Source organism: Rissa tridactyla, chromosome 7 (genome assembly GCF_028500815.1).
Source record: "Rissa tridactyla isolate bRisTri1 chromosome 7, bRisTri1.patW.cur.20221130, whole genome shotgun sequence".
Classification (NCBI taxonomy): Eukaryota; Metazoa; Chordata; class Aves; order Charadriiformes; family Laridae; genus Rissa; species Rissa tridactyla.
This window is the reverse complement of record NC_071472.1, coordinates 56,575,076-56,587,138: the sequence shown is the minus strand read 5'-3', so window position 1 is coordinate 56,587,138 and position 12,063 is coordinate 56,575,076. Positions and strand designations below refer to the sequence as shown.

General features: G+C 46.5%; 1 protein-coding gene across 2 annotated transcripts in view; it reads right to left on the bottom strand.

Annotated features, from left to right (window-relative positions):
• The window catches only part of LOC128912640 (sphingosine-1-phosphate transporter SPNS2-like), a 141,277-nt gene that overhangs the window by 43,207 nt on the left and 86,007 nt on the right, over positions 1–12,063 (bottom strand). For both annotated transcript variants that reach the window (XR_008467708.1, XM_054208945.1), the window contains exons 5-8: positions 10,824–10,890; positions 7,644–7,786; positions 6,351–6,503; positions 4,554–4,743 (exon numbers count right to left, since the gene is read on the bottom strand). Coding sequence is in view for 1 of the 2 variants with exons in the window: in XM_054208945.1 (XP_054064920.1) it covers positions 4,554–4,743; positions 6,351–6,503; positions 7,644–7,786; positions 10,824–10,890 (553 nt within the window). In the remaining variant the exon portion in view is untranslated. The remainder of the gene's footprint in view (positions 1–4,553; positions 4,744–6,350; positions 6,504–7,643; positions 7,787–10,823; positions 10,891–12,063) is intronic.

Sequence of the window (12,063 nt, the reverse complement as noted above, 5' to 3'; positions counted from 1 at the left end):
GGGCAGGAGAAGGACCTCCAAGATCAGCAGCTTTGGCTCTGACGTGACTACCACAATTGTCTTTCCCACACACTGGTTGAGATTGGCTAAACCCCTCCGACAATCGTGTCACTGCCCGGAATAGTTTGCTGTATTTAGCAAGTCTTACGCATTGACCTACAGAAGCTTCCTCTATTTGTTTCTAAAATTGTCTTTGTTTCCCACACGTTCTCCCTCCCTGTCCCCTCTTTTTGTGACTGGATCTGCTTCCTCCTTGATGGTGTCTGAGCCAGTCATTACGGCCCAGCTGGTCAGCAAGGAAACCTCCTCCTTCCATTTTCCCACTGTCCACTGATCCGCCTTGCACTTGGCTCTCACTGGAAATGACGACTGCCAGGCTAAGAAACACGGATCCAAGGAATCAAGGTGACAGGATCCTCAGATCCGATGACGGGAGCTGAAGCCATGTGTCATGTAGCAAGGAGACAGCAGGGTGCCAGGTGGGCTCTCGGGACCTGCGCTGAAATCTGTCCTACTACAGCTCTGCTGCTGCTCTTGCTGGGCTTCTGCGGCTGGAAACGTTAAACTGAGCTGGGGAAAGATGTAATCGCACTTCTGCACGCAGCATCCCCATGCCCTGCCTGTCCATGCAGTGCTGCAAACAGGCAACTGCCTGCCTTAAGGTTACAGAAATTACATACACGTAAGACACATACGAATTGTTACACACAGCACGTAAAACTTGCCCCCTTCTGCAGGAATTCAGCACAAGTCCTATAAATAAATCGCTGAAATGCTACAAATTTCAGAGGGCACCAGTTTTGATTGTTGAATGCGTGTTTCACCCAACACACTTCTGTGAAACACGTGCTTAATACGTGGATACTGGTAAAAGGAAAAGAGGAACAAGAGGAAGATCAAAAAGTAGGACAAAAGATACGTTAAAAAAAGTCTGTCCTTCAGCTGCTAATGAGGATTTATAAAAATGAGTTCATCCACTGCAAAGGGCATATGAGGATATGTGGCATTTCTGCTGGAGAGAGGATCTAGGGATGCTTACTGCAAATAGGGCAGCTCCAGACAGATCAATAGCTCCTGAAATGGTGGTGGTTTTGACTCCTGACGCACTTTTCAAAGCCTCATTTTACACTGAGATTTCAGCTCGAGAGATACATCCTCTCCCCAGTCCAGCTTTGTTGCAGAATATCTCACCATCTCCATTTGGTGTCCAGTTGCTCATCTGTGATGAGCTGACAGAATTTAAGTCTTCTGTTTATGCGACCAAGTAGCAAATTCTGATTCCCCAAAATGATAAGTGAAGTAGTTTCAGAGTGGTCGCACCAGCAGCTCTCACAGCGAGATCTAAGCAGGTTATAAACTCCTTCCATGGCTATTTGCAAAGTGCCTGTCTGTCTACAGCTTCGTTATCTGTATTTCTCTTGGAAATGATGGGCACGACTCCCAGACGTGCTCTGGAATGTCAAGCAAGTCTAACTCCATCTCAGTGTTGGGCAATAGCGATGCCTCAGCAGCAGGTAAGTCACCAACACCATGTCACGTCAAAGTCCCTCAGCCTGAGATGCTGTACAAGCTCTACAGCAAGGCTTTACCCTGGGAGGTGCTGTTTCTGCAAGATCATAAAATGTCTTTGAGGAATTGAAATAGACGCTGAAATTGAGGTACAACAGGAACTTGGAACGGTGTCAAAAGGACGGCAAAGCAAAGCGTGTCTCTCCAGTCATTTGGAAACTTAAAGTAGTCTGAAATCTGCTGTTGAACTGTCTGAGTGGTGCGATACAATGATGCTATAGAGATAATGGGTTCCAAGAGACAGGTTTGAAACCCAGCATTTCAAAGAGTACGTATTTCAGAAAGATTGGGACCTAAAGATATGTAAATTGCTGTTCTAAGGAGCTGGACTACGACACACAAATACACAGGCTGCAAGGAAAATAGAATATGAACTGCTTGGACTATACAGCCAAGCAAGATAGTAAAAGATAGAAATACGAGCGCGTCTGGGCAGCTAAGTGACACAGAATGCTGTTCTATTCCACCTTTGCAGCCACTTCTACCACTGCCAACAATGTACTGGATTACTGTGAAAAGACTGGATGACAAAAAGAAGTCTGTCTACCCGCTCCAGGGAGGAGTGGCTGCTACAGAACTGGAATAGCTGCTGCCCTGAGGGACCAAACCCACCTGCGAGACAGGACTGGGCAGGGGAGAAAAAGTAGGCATGGGCAGGGGGGGCAGAGAGCAGGCAACCGACAGCCGGTAAGGGACAAAGTGATCATGCCAAAGGGTATGCAGGTCTTTTCCAAGAAAAAACAAGACCAAAAAAGCCAAGAAATTAAACAGCAAGGGCTCTGCCGATTCTTGCTGGAGTGCTGAACGCTTCATTTACGCTGATGCCAGTATTAGCTGAAATTAAAAACTCTAGACTGTTACCTAGAGTGGGGAGGGAGATGGTGATCCGGTGGCCACCACAGCTCAGTGTGACACGACACCATCTCATGGGGACCCATCAAAATGCTTGGAAGCGATAATTTTAAGGCTCTGAGGCAATGAGGGGTCCAAACCCAGTAACCCTTCAATTTTAGCATGGTGTGATCAATGCCAGAAGCGCAAGGACAGTCACAGTGCGGGTCTGGGAATGCCACCATGCTGGGGAACAGACCAGAAGACGGCTTGGCAGAGGCAAAACAAAGTTAAACAACTTGCCCACTGCCAAGTGCAGGATCTATAAAGAGGGTTCAGATCTCCGATTCCCCAGTCAGCACGTTAACTAGACTCTTATCTGCTTTCCACGCATCAGGCTTCCAGCAGCAGAGAAAGCGTATTTAGGGCTGCGGAGAGGCAGGGCCGCCTGCAGCGAAGGTATGTATCAGCCAACAGCACCTGCCAAGGGGCCCGTGTTCCTCACGCCCCCTCCGTACACAGGCATAACTGCCTCCGCCAGTCACTGGCTCTTTAATGGATTTACTGCTCATGCGTAATAAAATCGATTGTTTCTAAGATTGGTTATATAATACCATCTATATTTATATATTTACACAATGTGGATTAGTCACATAGCCATTAAAAAAAAAAAAGAAAAAAGATGAAAATGAGACCATTAACCAGCTTTTGTTGCAAAATTTTTGAAAATGGTATTTCCAGCTTGGAAAGGGAGGAGTTTCTGCATAAAGAGACTAAACGCCACAAATCAATGTGTCTGTCATCAGGTCTGAGAAAGGAGAAAATCACAGGTCTGGCTGCACAGAGAGGTGGAGGGGAGGGGCAGGCGGAGAGACGCGACAGGTCTCTTCACGCGGAGACGGCCGACGATGACAGGAGGGTTAACGCTTGGCCAACCAGTAACACCCTCTTACAGGTTGTGCGAGGTGATCATTTTTCTGCCGAAGCAAAGGTGAGCTCTAGACCATGCCACAAACCAGCGGATCGAATCTCCTTCCGACGCATTCGAAATAACCAGAGCAGGCACTCTTGGTTCTGTCTTAAACACCTTTAAACTTTCACTCTTTCTTCTGTTTCCCCCATAACAATGGCAGTTACTGAAATACTGAGAAAATAACGGTGGCTAGGCTAGTGCTAGAAATACAGAGAGACAACCGCAGCAGGTTGGTTGCTTGGTTAACTGTCGATGAATTCTCATGCTGGGTGGAGCGCACACTGCAGCGTGGGAGCTAAGGGTGGGCTTTCGGAAATCATCCCACTACTCCAACCATCTCACACCTCCCCTTCAATAACTCCTCCCAGGTCCCAGGCTTCTCTCTAGCACGTTGAAACAGAACCCGGGACCTGTTCAGTATGGATTCAGTATGCTGGATTTCTACTGCCTAGCAAAAGCAAGATCCTGGCCTGAGGCTGGATTATTACACTGGAGTTTTTCCCTTTTCCTTCAGTGTGCCTGGATCTATCTGATTTCTTTTGATATACTTTGATTACAGACACCCTGGGAGGGGCCACATTTTAATCTGCATTTGCGCAGCATCAAGTATTGTGGGTTCCTGGGCTATGAGTAGGACTTTCAGGTGCTCTGGTAATACAGATAGGAACAAACTGAAACGACATGGTAATTAGTATTGGTCTGCAGCAAGCTACCTACTTATGGAAATTAATGGTACTAACACACAGCCAAAAGCCAAAAGCATGCCCACAGACAAATTATACTGTAATTATAATTTGGTACCACTGCAGCTACAATACCCTTATTGTAAGGGAAGTGGCCAATTTTCCTGTACCAAAAACATTAAGCAAGAGCGGCAGAGGTATGGAGAGAGGTACAGACAGAACAGCCCAAAGGCAGGGAACTGTGGGTTTCCACGCACGAGCTAAACCCCCAGCTCTAAACGCTGATGACAGCTAGTGAGGGCGTAAGTACTTGAGACATCCTTTCCCCTCCAGGCACATCTAGACAGAGCCAAAATGCCAAGAGGCAAAGTGAAGGACATTCCAAAGGGGGAGAGCAACACCAGCATCTCAGGGCTCCTGCAGGGCACAATGCACACAGTCTTCTAAGGAGTTTGGGAGGGAGGGTAAGACTGCCATATGCAAAGCATTGTACTTACATAGGCTCCCACGATGCTGCTCTTGGCAGCAACGAAGATCAGACAGATGAAGATGGCTGATCCTAGCATGCCAACAGCACAGACAAGAGGATCAGCTCGCTGGGTTTTTAACCGGCACCATTTGGTTGCCCCAGCTCCTGTGATTACACCCAGGAAGCCAGTGAAGCATGTGATCGCTCCGAAGATCAAGCTATTAGAAGGAAAAAAGAAAGAAAAAAAAAAAGACAGTTATTTTTTTTGGTGTTTTTCTCAAAAATGGGCGTGGCCTTGAACAAATTATTAGGGTAAACGGACTAATGGAAATCTGCACGTCGGCTTTGCAAATTTAAAAGAAAAGCAGTGAGCTCCCCTGCTGAGTGCTTGTGATTTTAGCGCTCTTCCCCTGCAATGAAGAAAACCACAGCCTATGAAATTCAGCCTCCTACACAGGCACTGATCAACATGCAAAGTGCAAAGGGCTCATACCGCTTCCTTGTGTGGAACGGAGCTTCCTATCAAGTGCATCGTACAGCTAATTATGGATGCACAAAACTAAGTAATAACCTGCCCACTGATCATGGAAGGGGAAATCATAGAAGGCACTGGGGAGCTTAAGGGAAAGGAAACCTAACAAGACTCTAAATAGCAGCGACTTTCAACATCCTTTGACTTTCTAACTCCTTTCAGACCACTTCAAAGAAGCCTGATTAGATTATTTTGCTGTTATGTTACGCATTTGAAATGCGCTAATTTAAATTTAAAGAGCCAGGAGCTGTCACGGATTCTCCACATTGTGTGTGCAGGACTTGGATTACAGAGTCTTTGGCAACTACGTTCCAGTAGCTCCAGGGCAGCTCAAAATACAGGTGTCATCAAGGAGTGGAAAACTTCTCTCTGTAAACGGCAGATGGGCAGTCTGACTGGAGCTGTATTTTCTGCTCACTGCATTTTTGCAGAATAGACCGAGACTGCCCGCTGGGCGCTCTCGTTGATGGTACTCCAAACCACTAAGTAGTTTATTGAGATGGGATTGTGTCAGCGAGAGCAAGAAGGTTTTCCTAACGTTATTTTCCCCTCACAAGCTAAAAAGCAAAAGGGCTGACAAAAGGCAGTTTTTCGTATCTTTTATTCACCTGGAGAAATGCCTTTTTTAGCATTTTTTTGGGCCATCACGGCACAGCACAAAACGACAATCACTTTCCATAGCTTATGTGCTGCAAGTGATATTATATAGTCTGAAAAACCAAACCACTGGGTGACATCCAGCAACCCAGAGCAAGGCGTCCCAGCTCTCTGCACCACCTTGCAGCAAAACTCAGCATACGCAGTAGTGCCCGGAGCAATGAAACGCAGCGAAGTCCTCCCTGACACAGATACAGAAGTCTTCGGGGTGAGTCCCTCGCAGCCTTTAGGGGCACCCTGAATTACGGCCACCACCGTGGCCACCCAGCCTGCCAGCTGATTCTGCTGCCATCACGGAAAACGGCGTGGGTCTTAAGAAACCAATTCCTCTCTCAGCTCTCCAAGCACCTTCTCAGTCAAAGGCAGCGGTCTCTTTTCTGCCTCTGCACTATAGCCTGGGAACTAAGACAGAGCTGAGGTCACTGCTTCTCCCTTGCTTTGACTTCATGCGATGAAGAAAAGAAGAGAAATACAACCTAGTTTACAATCGCAGCATTTCCTATCATTGTTGCAAAGGCCTAGAGGAAATTACAGACATTCTAGTAACTTGATTCCGTGGGACTTGCCTGTTTCCTCTGGTAAATAAGCCCCCACCCCCTTCTCCCCCTCTCTAAAGCAGTGCAGTATGAGTCTCACCTATCTTTGGTGCCGCAGGCCTGTGAGTTGCAAGTCTCTGCTGTCTTCTGCACGACCTGTGCTCTGTGAAGGTAGAGAGGGATCCACATGCCAAGGGCCCCTGTGGCAAAGGAGACAGCTGAGGTGGCCAACGATGAGAACACGTAGCTGCGGCTGTGGAGACACAAGAGAAAGTTTAGTGGGAAAAGTGACAAAGCAGGAGCCCCAGGACAGGAGCCGGTGACAAAACACAGTGTTGCCCCATACCAGCCACCTCCCTCGGCAAGGGGCAGGGATAACACAAGGTACAGAGCAATGGAGAATGACAGGCATGGAATATTGCTTCATACGTGATGCTCCATTGATAATAATGTACTTCAGACGTGCTTCAGAGAGACCGTTTTTCACGGGACCGTTTCAGAAGACAATCAGTACTTGGTCACTAAGACATGATGTGTGAATTACAGGGCTTTAACTATAATATCCCCCGTTTACCTGGACTACCAGTTTCACTTCTCCCTCCCCATCCATGCCCCATACGATTATCACTTGGAGAAACTAACAAAAAAAGTAACATAGAAATATTGATAAATTAACCATCATCACTTTTCATAGTCCTTTGATCCTGGCTGACAATACCAGGAAGGCATTCTCGCCAGCAGTTCTGAAAACGAAGGACACCCTAAGTGTCCAATGGAACACTGAATTCACAAGTATTTGCCCATTCACAGACAAGCTTTCTGGAAGCAAGCGCAGCTAATTAAACACTTGCGAGCATGTCATCTTTTATGCGCTTACATCAAGCACCCAAGCACACTCAGTGCTCGTGCATTCAGTCACATGTGGTTTTATAAACATATACATTCAAACTTGCCATGCCGTGTGAGCTTTTGTGTATTTTCTCCTCTTAAATTGCTCTGGCATTTAACTCTCTCTTTCGCCTCAGCAGAGTAGCTCTTTCAAGGAAGAAAAAGGATCTAAGCGTCTGAACAACAGCAGCACAACAATTAATACAGGAACACAGCAATTTATACACTTCAAAAGCCTTGATTTGTCTGAAGTATGAGCCAAACAAAGCAGACTCTCTCTTAGATCTGAATCTTGGAAAGGTTAGAGCAAAAGCTGGGATCCATCATTGTCACTGCAGTCGATACCTCATGAAAACGTAACTGTGATTTTCTCTCCTAGGTCCAGAGACAAAGCTTCCTGCAACTCCCTGCGGGAACACGTGTTCCAGTGCTAAGTAGTACAGGCCGTTGGATGCTCCAATTAAGCATTAGAGGCAAAGCATGGGTTTTACTAGAATGCTCTTACTTTCTAATCAGCGCTTTCATGTCTCTCAGCCAGGAGGTCCGAGCCTTCAGCTGTCCCCCAAGTTGCTCAACATTTCCTCTTTTAGCAGCAGGTACAAATATCAAGATGAGTGTCCCTGTTATCATTCCCAGGAGTGGAGATACCTGCAAGAAAGGATCAGGGAATTAGCACGGGAGCCAGCAGGGTTGGCTTTGACTAGTCAGTAAGAACCAGATTACATTAGTTTCATTTCAGCGACTCGACTCTTTACAGCTAGCCAGAACCTGTGAGCACACGGAGGCATCTGCCCCTTTCCTTCCTCCCTGACATTCCCTGCACTCTCTTATCTCACTCTGGAAGCACGCAGCTTTGAGAACAGCCCATTCCTCTGTGTTATTAAAGTACCAAGAGTCACCTAAATACGGTTCTTCAGTGATGTTTAACTCTTTGGAAATCTACTCCCAGCTGGGCTAAGAGACCAACGAGTTTCTGGGAGAGTGCAGGAGCTTTTTACGGGCCATGAGGCCTGGTGAAAGATTTCTGGATATTGGCAGCATGGGGACTTTGAAAATCCTTGCCTGACGTGCACCCCCTTCCAGCTAACCCACGATGGCTTCCCACTTTCAGGCAGCTTCCTCACATTAGCTCAGTGTACAGCAGACCAAGAAACATCGAAAATACAGGTTAGAAGATAGGAAAACGACACATCCAGGGGTTAGGCTTCCCAGTTTCCAATCCTTTCTCCCAATCGCTAAACAAAAATATAAAGATCCTGCAGTGTTTTGCAAGCTACAAACATGATTCTTGTTCTGACACTGAAACTCCCACATCACCAGAGTGGAAAATAGCTCTGTTAGGAAGAGAGGAACGCGGATTTTCACCAAACTATCATCTCTTCTATACATGCCATGGCATAAATAAACTCCTGTTCCAAAAAAAATATGCTTCCAATAATAACCTGAGAATGGCCTTTACACATAGAACAGTGTTTCACATCCAAAGATGACAAACCCAAAATTCTTGAAGGGAAGGGAACACAAGACAAAAATCTTTCAGACCTGGAAAGTCAGGAAAACCCCTCACCCAGTGATAACAGCAGCCTGACACAGTATCCTTAATTACAGATGAACACGAGACACAGCACCGGCCAAAAAAATTGAAATGCTGGGATTTTTAGGGTCATATAATTTAAAGTCTCTTTGATTCTTATCTAGAGGCTTAACCCCCCAAAAGGACAATATCCATGGATATTCAGTAATGCTCCAGTGAAGCGCTGACGTTGGTGCTAGATCCAGAGGCAAAGCTGCCACTTGTCAAAGTGCCCTTCTGTCTTCTTCAAGCCACTGAAGTACAGATTACTCCTGACCTCCCATGGATTTGGAGACCACAGGAGATCACAGAGGGAAGCATCACCTAGGGGAATCTTGCACATCCTGTAAGAGCCCACTAATTGCCACACGGCCGGAGGCTGCTTTACGCTGATGTCTGGAAGCTTTCAACAGCTGCTGTTACCAAGCAATGTGCTGTCCAAAGCAGCCATCACAGAAGCGTGCAGCTTGGCAGATTCCCCACGATTTTGCACAGTCAGGGAATCATGCATCAGTGTGTCATTTATAGTGGCAATCACGATCCCGTAAGCGAGGGTGAGGTGAGGGGTCTGGAGCACGAGTCTGGTGAGGAGCGGCTGAGGGCACTGGGGGTGTTCAGCCTGGAGGAGGCTGAGGGGAGACCTTCTCGCTCTCCACAGCTCCCTGAAAGGAGGGGGCAGCCAGGGGGGGTCGGGCTCTTCTCCCAGGGAACAGGCCATGGGACAAGGGGAAACGGCCTCAAGTTGTGCCAGGGGAGGTTTAGGTTGGATATTGGGAAAAATTGCTTCACCAGAAGGGTTGTCAAGCATCGGAAGAGACTGCCCAGGGCAGTGGTGGAATCACCATCCCTGCAGGTATTTAAAAGCCGGCAGACGTGGTGCTGAGGGACGTGGTTCAGTGGCGGTTTTGGCAGTGTTGCGTTAATAGTCGGACTCGATGATCTTGGGGGTCTCTTCCAACCTGGCTGGTTCTATGATACAGCCTTGTGGACAGCCTGGATTTGTCAGGATAACTACGGAGAGTTCATCTCAAGAGAAAGATGCTAGTGAGGATTTCTTCACACAAATTAATCATTTGGGTTTTACAGATAGAAACACAAGTGCACTCCAATGTGTCGATCTCATTAAAGCCCCCTTGACCAGGAGGAGGAGCTTATTGGAGTTGCTTATTCCTTCTGCTGCCTCTGCTCAAAAGTTAATTTTACCCTTAAAGCATTTCTGCTGTTGAATGAGGTAGCCACCCTCTTGGTGTGAAGCTGTAGGCTATTAAACTTTTCATTTCAGGTTCACAGCTGGAAACTCCTCTCCACTCCCCTAGCTGCAGATGAACTGTTCATGGTGACTTTCCTGGCTTTGCTTACCCTTGCTGGACAGGGAGGGAATGGCCTGTGTCACAGAAGGGCACATTTGCTCGAGATGAGAACCCATGTATTTCATCACCTGCTGTTACAAACGGCGTTGGCCTGAGCTTCATGAGATTCATTGTCTTCATGAAGTGCCTGAGCCAGGGAATGTGCCTCACGTGGGCTCGTGCCACCCAGACAGCCAAAGGTCAGACAACAGTTCTGCTGGGCTGCTTCCTCTCAGCTCTTTCAAGACATCTTTGTGTGCAGGATCTGTTTGTGCCTATGTGATTGGAGTGTATTATCTTTTCAACACATTTATCAAGGTCCCAAGAGGGTAAAATAGAAGGAAACTGACTGTCTCAGGGCAGAAAAACAAGCGGAAACTGGAACAAAGTGTTTTTTCCTCAAAGCAGGAAGCCATTCTCGGAGTTTCTTGACAGCAGGGGACTGAAAGACTGTGGAGTTGATTTAAGGCCAATGCCTCGTCTTCCCATCCCCATCAAGAAATCATGGTTGACTGATAATAAACTGATTGGAAAATCCTTGTTCCCAGGCAGGAAAAAAACCCCAAGTACAACGAGCCAAAACCACATACCTTTCCCACTTCCTTAGAGAATGCATCTGCTATGTACTTAACCTCCAGAGATGTAATTTCCAATCCTTTACCTACTATATATAATAACAGGTTGAGGAATTGCGTGATAGCACTCTTCCTAACACTGATCAATGGGTGCAACTGTAACTAAGAAGTTATTAAGAGTGGCTTACCCGCAACGCCCAGTGCCAGTCTCCAGCAACCTGCTTCACGCTTGACCCAGTGATGTATCCCAAGCCACTGCAAGAAATACAAAGATGAGAGTCAGTCAGAGGCGTAACGGAGTACCACAATCACAGCTGCTCTTAAACAAAGATAAAAAGAGGCACAATCGTGTGTCCTTGGCGCCCTTCTCCCACAGGAAGAAACACAGGGGATGAAGTGGATGGTGGCTAATATCTAACTCTTCCCAGCACTGTTGATCTAAAAATGCTCAAATCTGATGGAAATTCAGACACTGATCTCAAGTTTATAGCTGACCTTTCAATCTACAGTGGATGGAAACAAAGCCTCCAAAAGACTTTATTCCCCAATTCAATTTCTACATCAGGCCTTTCTGTGCACTAATAAGAATACTTAACAATTTTATGTTCAAGCTCTCAGTTACAAGTGCCCTTCAAGGACACACCATATTCTATCATTAAATCTTTTCTTGCCATTTAATAGTACTTGGTTCTGAGTACCCATGAAGAGACCATTTTTCATAAGCTTATATGAAATAGCCATGAAGAATATGCAAGACAGTCTGATGGGAGACGATCAGACCTGAAGCTTGGAAATCCCCTTTGGCAGCTCTCAGCCATCATATGCCTTTATTGAACAGGTCGCCATCCATATGGTGGAGGCTGCCATCTATAATCACCCCAAGACTGGGCTTTTTACACAGACAGGCCCCAAAATCAAACCATGGACCCAAACCTCTGTTGGGTATTGAGAGAATTAAGTCCCAGAATCAGGCTCAACAGGATGACTATTTGTCATTTCTTGCTAGCCATAGTTCACTGAATTCTCTACGTAAATACCTGGCATCCTTGGCCCTCTTGGGAAAATATTCTTTTCCACCAGTTAAGGCCTTGGCTATCTCTTTTTCCTCAAGAGCAAACGGATGTTTGTGAGCTTTAGCTCAGGCATGAGTACTCTAGCTTGTAAAATGCACGACCCTAAACCAGAAGTTTTTCCTCCAGTTGGGCGGGATTAAACTGCTGCTCATGTTTTCCCTGCTGGGAATGAACCCACGATGCCGCTTTTGCACGGGATGTTGTCCAACTCTGGGAATCGGCATGCAAACTATGCGAACCCACCCCACCTACAATACAATAGAGGGTCAGCCGTTATTTAAAAAAAATAAAAATAAGAAAAAATAACCACAGATTCCCTCCTGTCCCAACAATCAGATACTGAGAGGGCTGATAA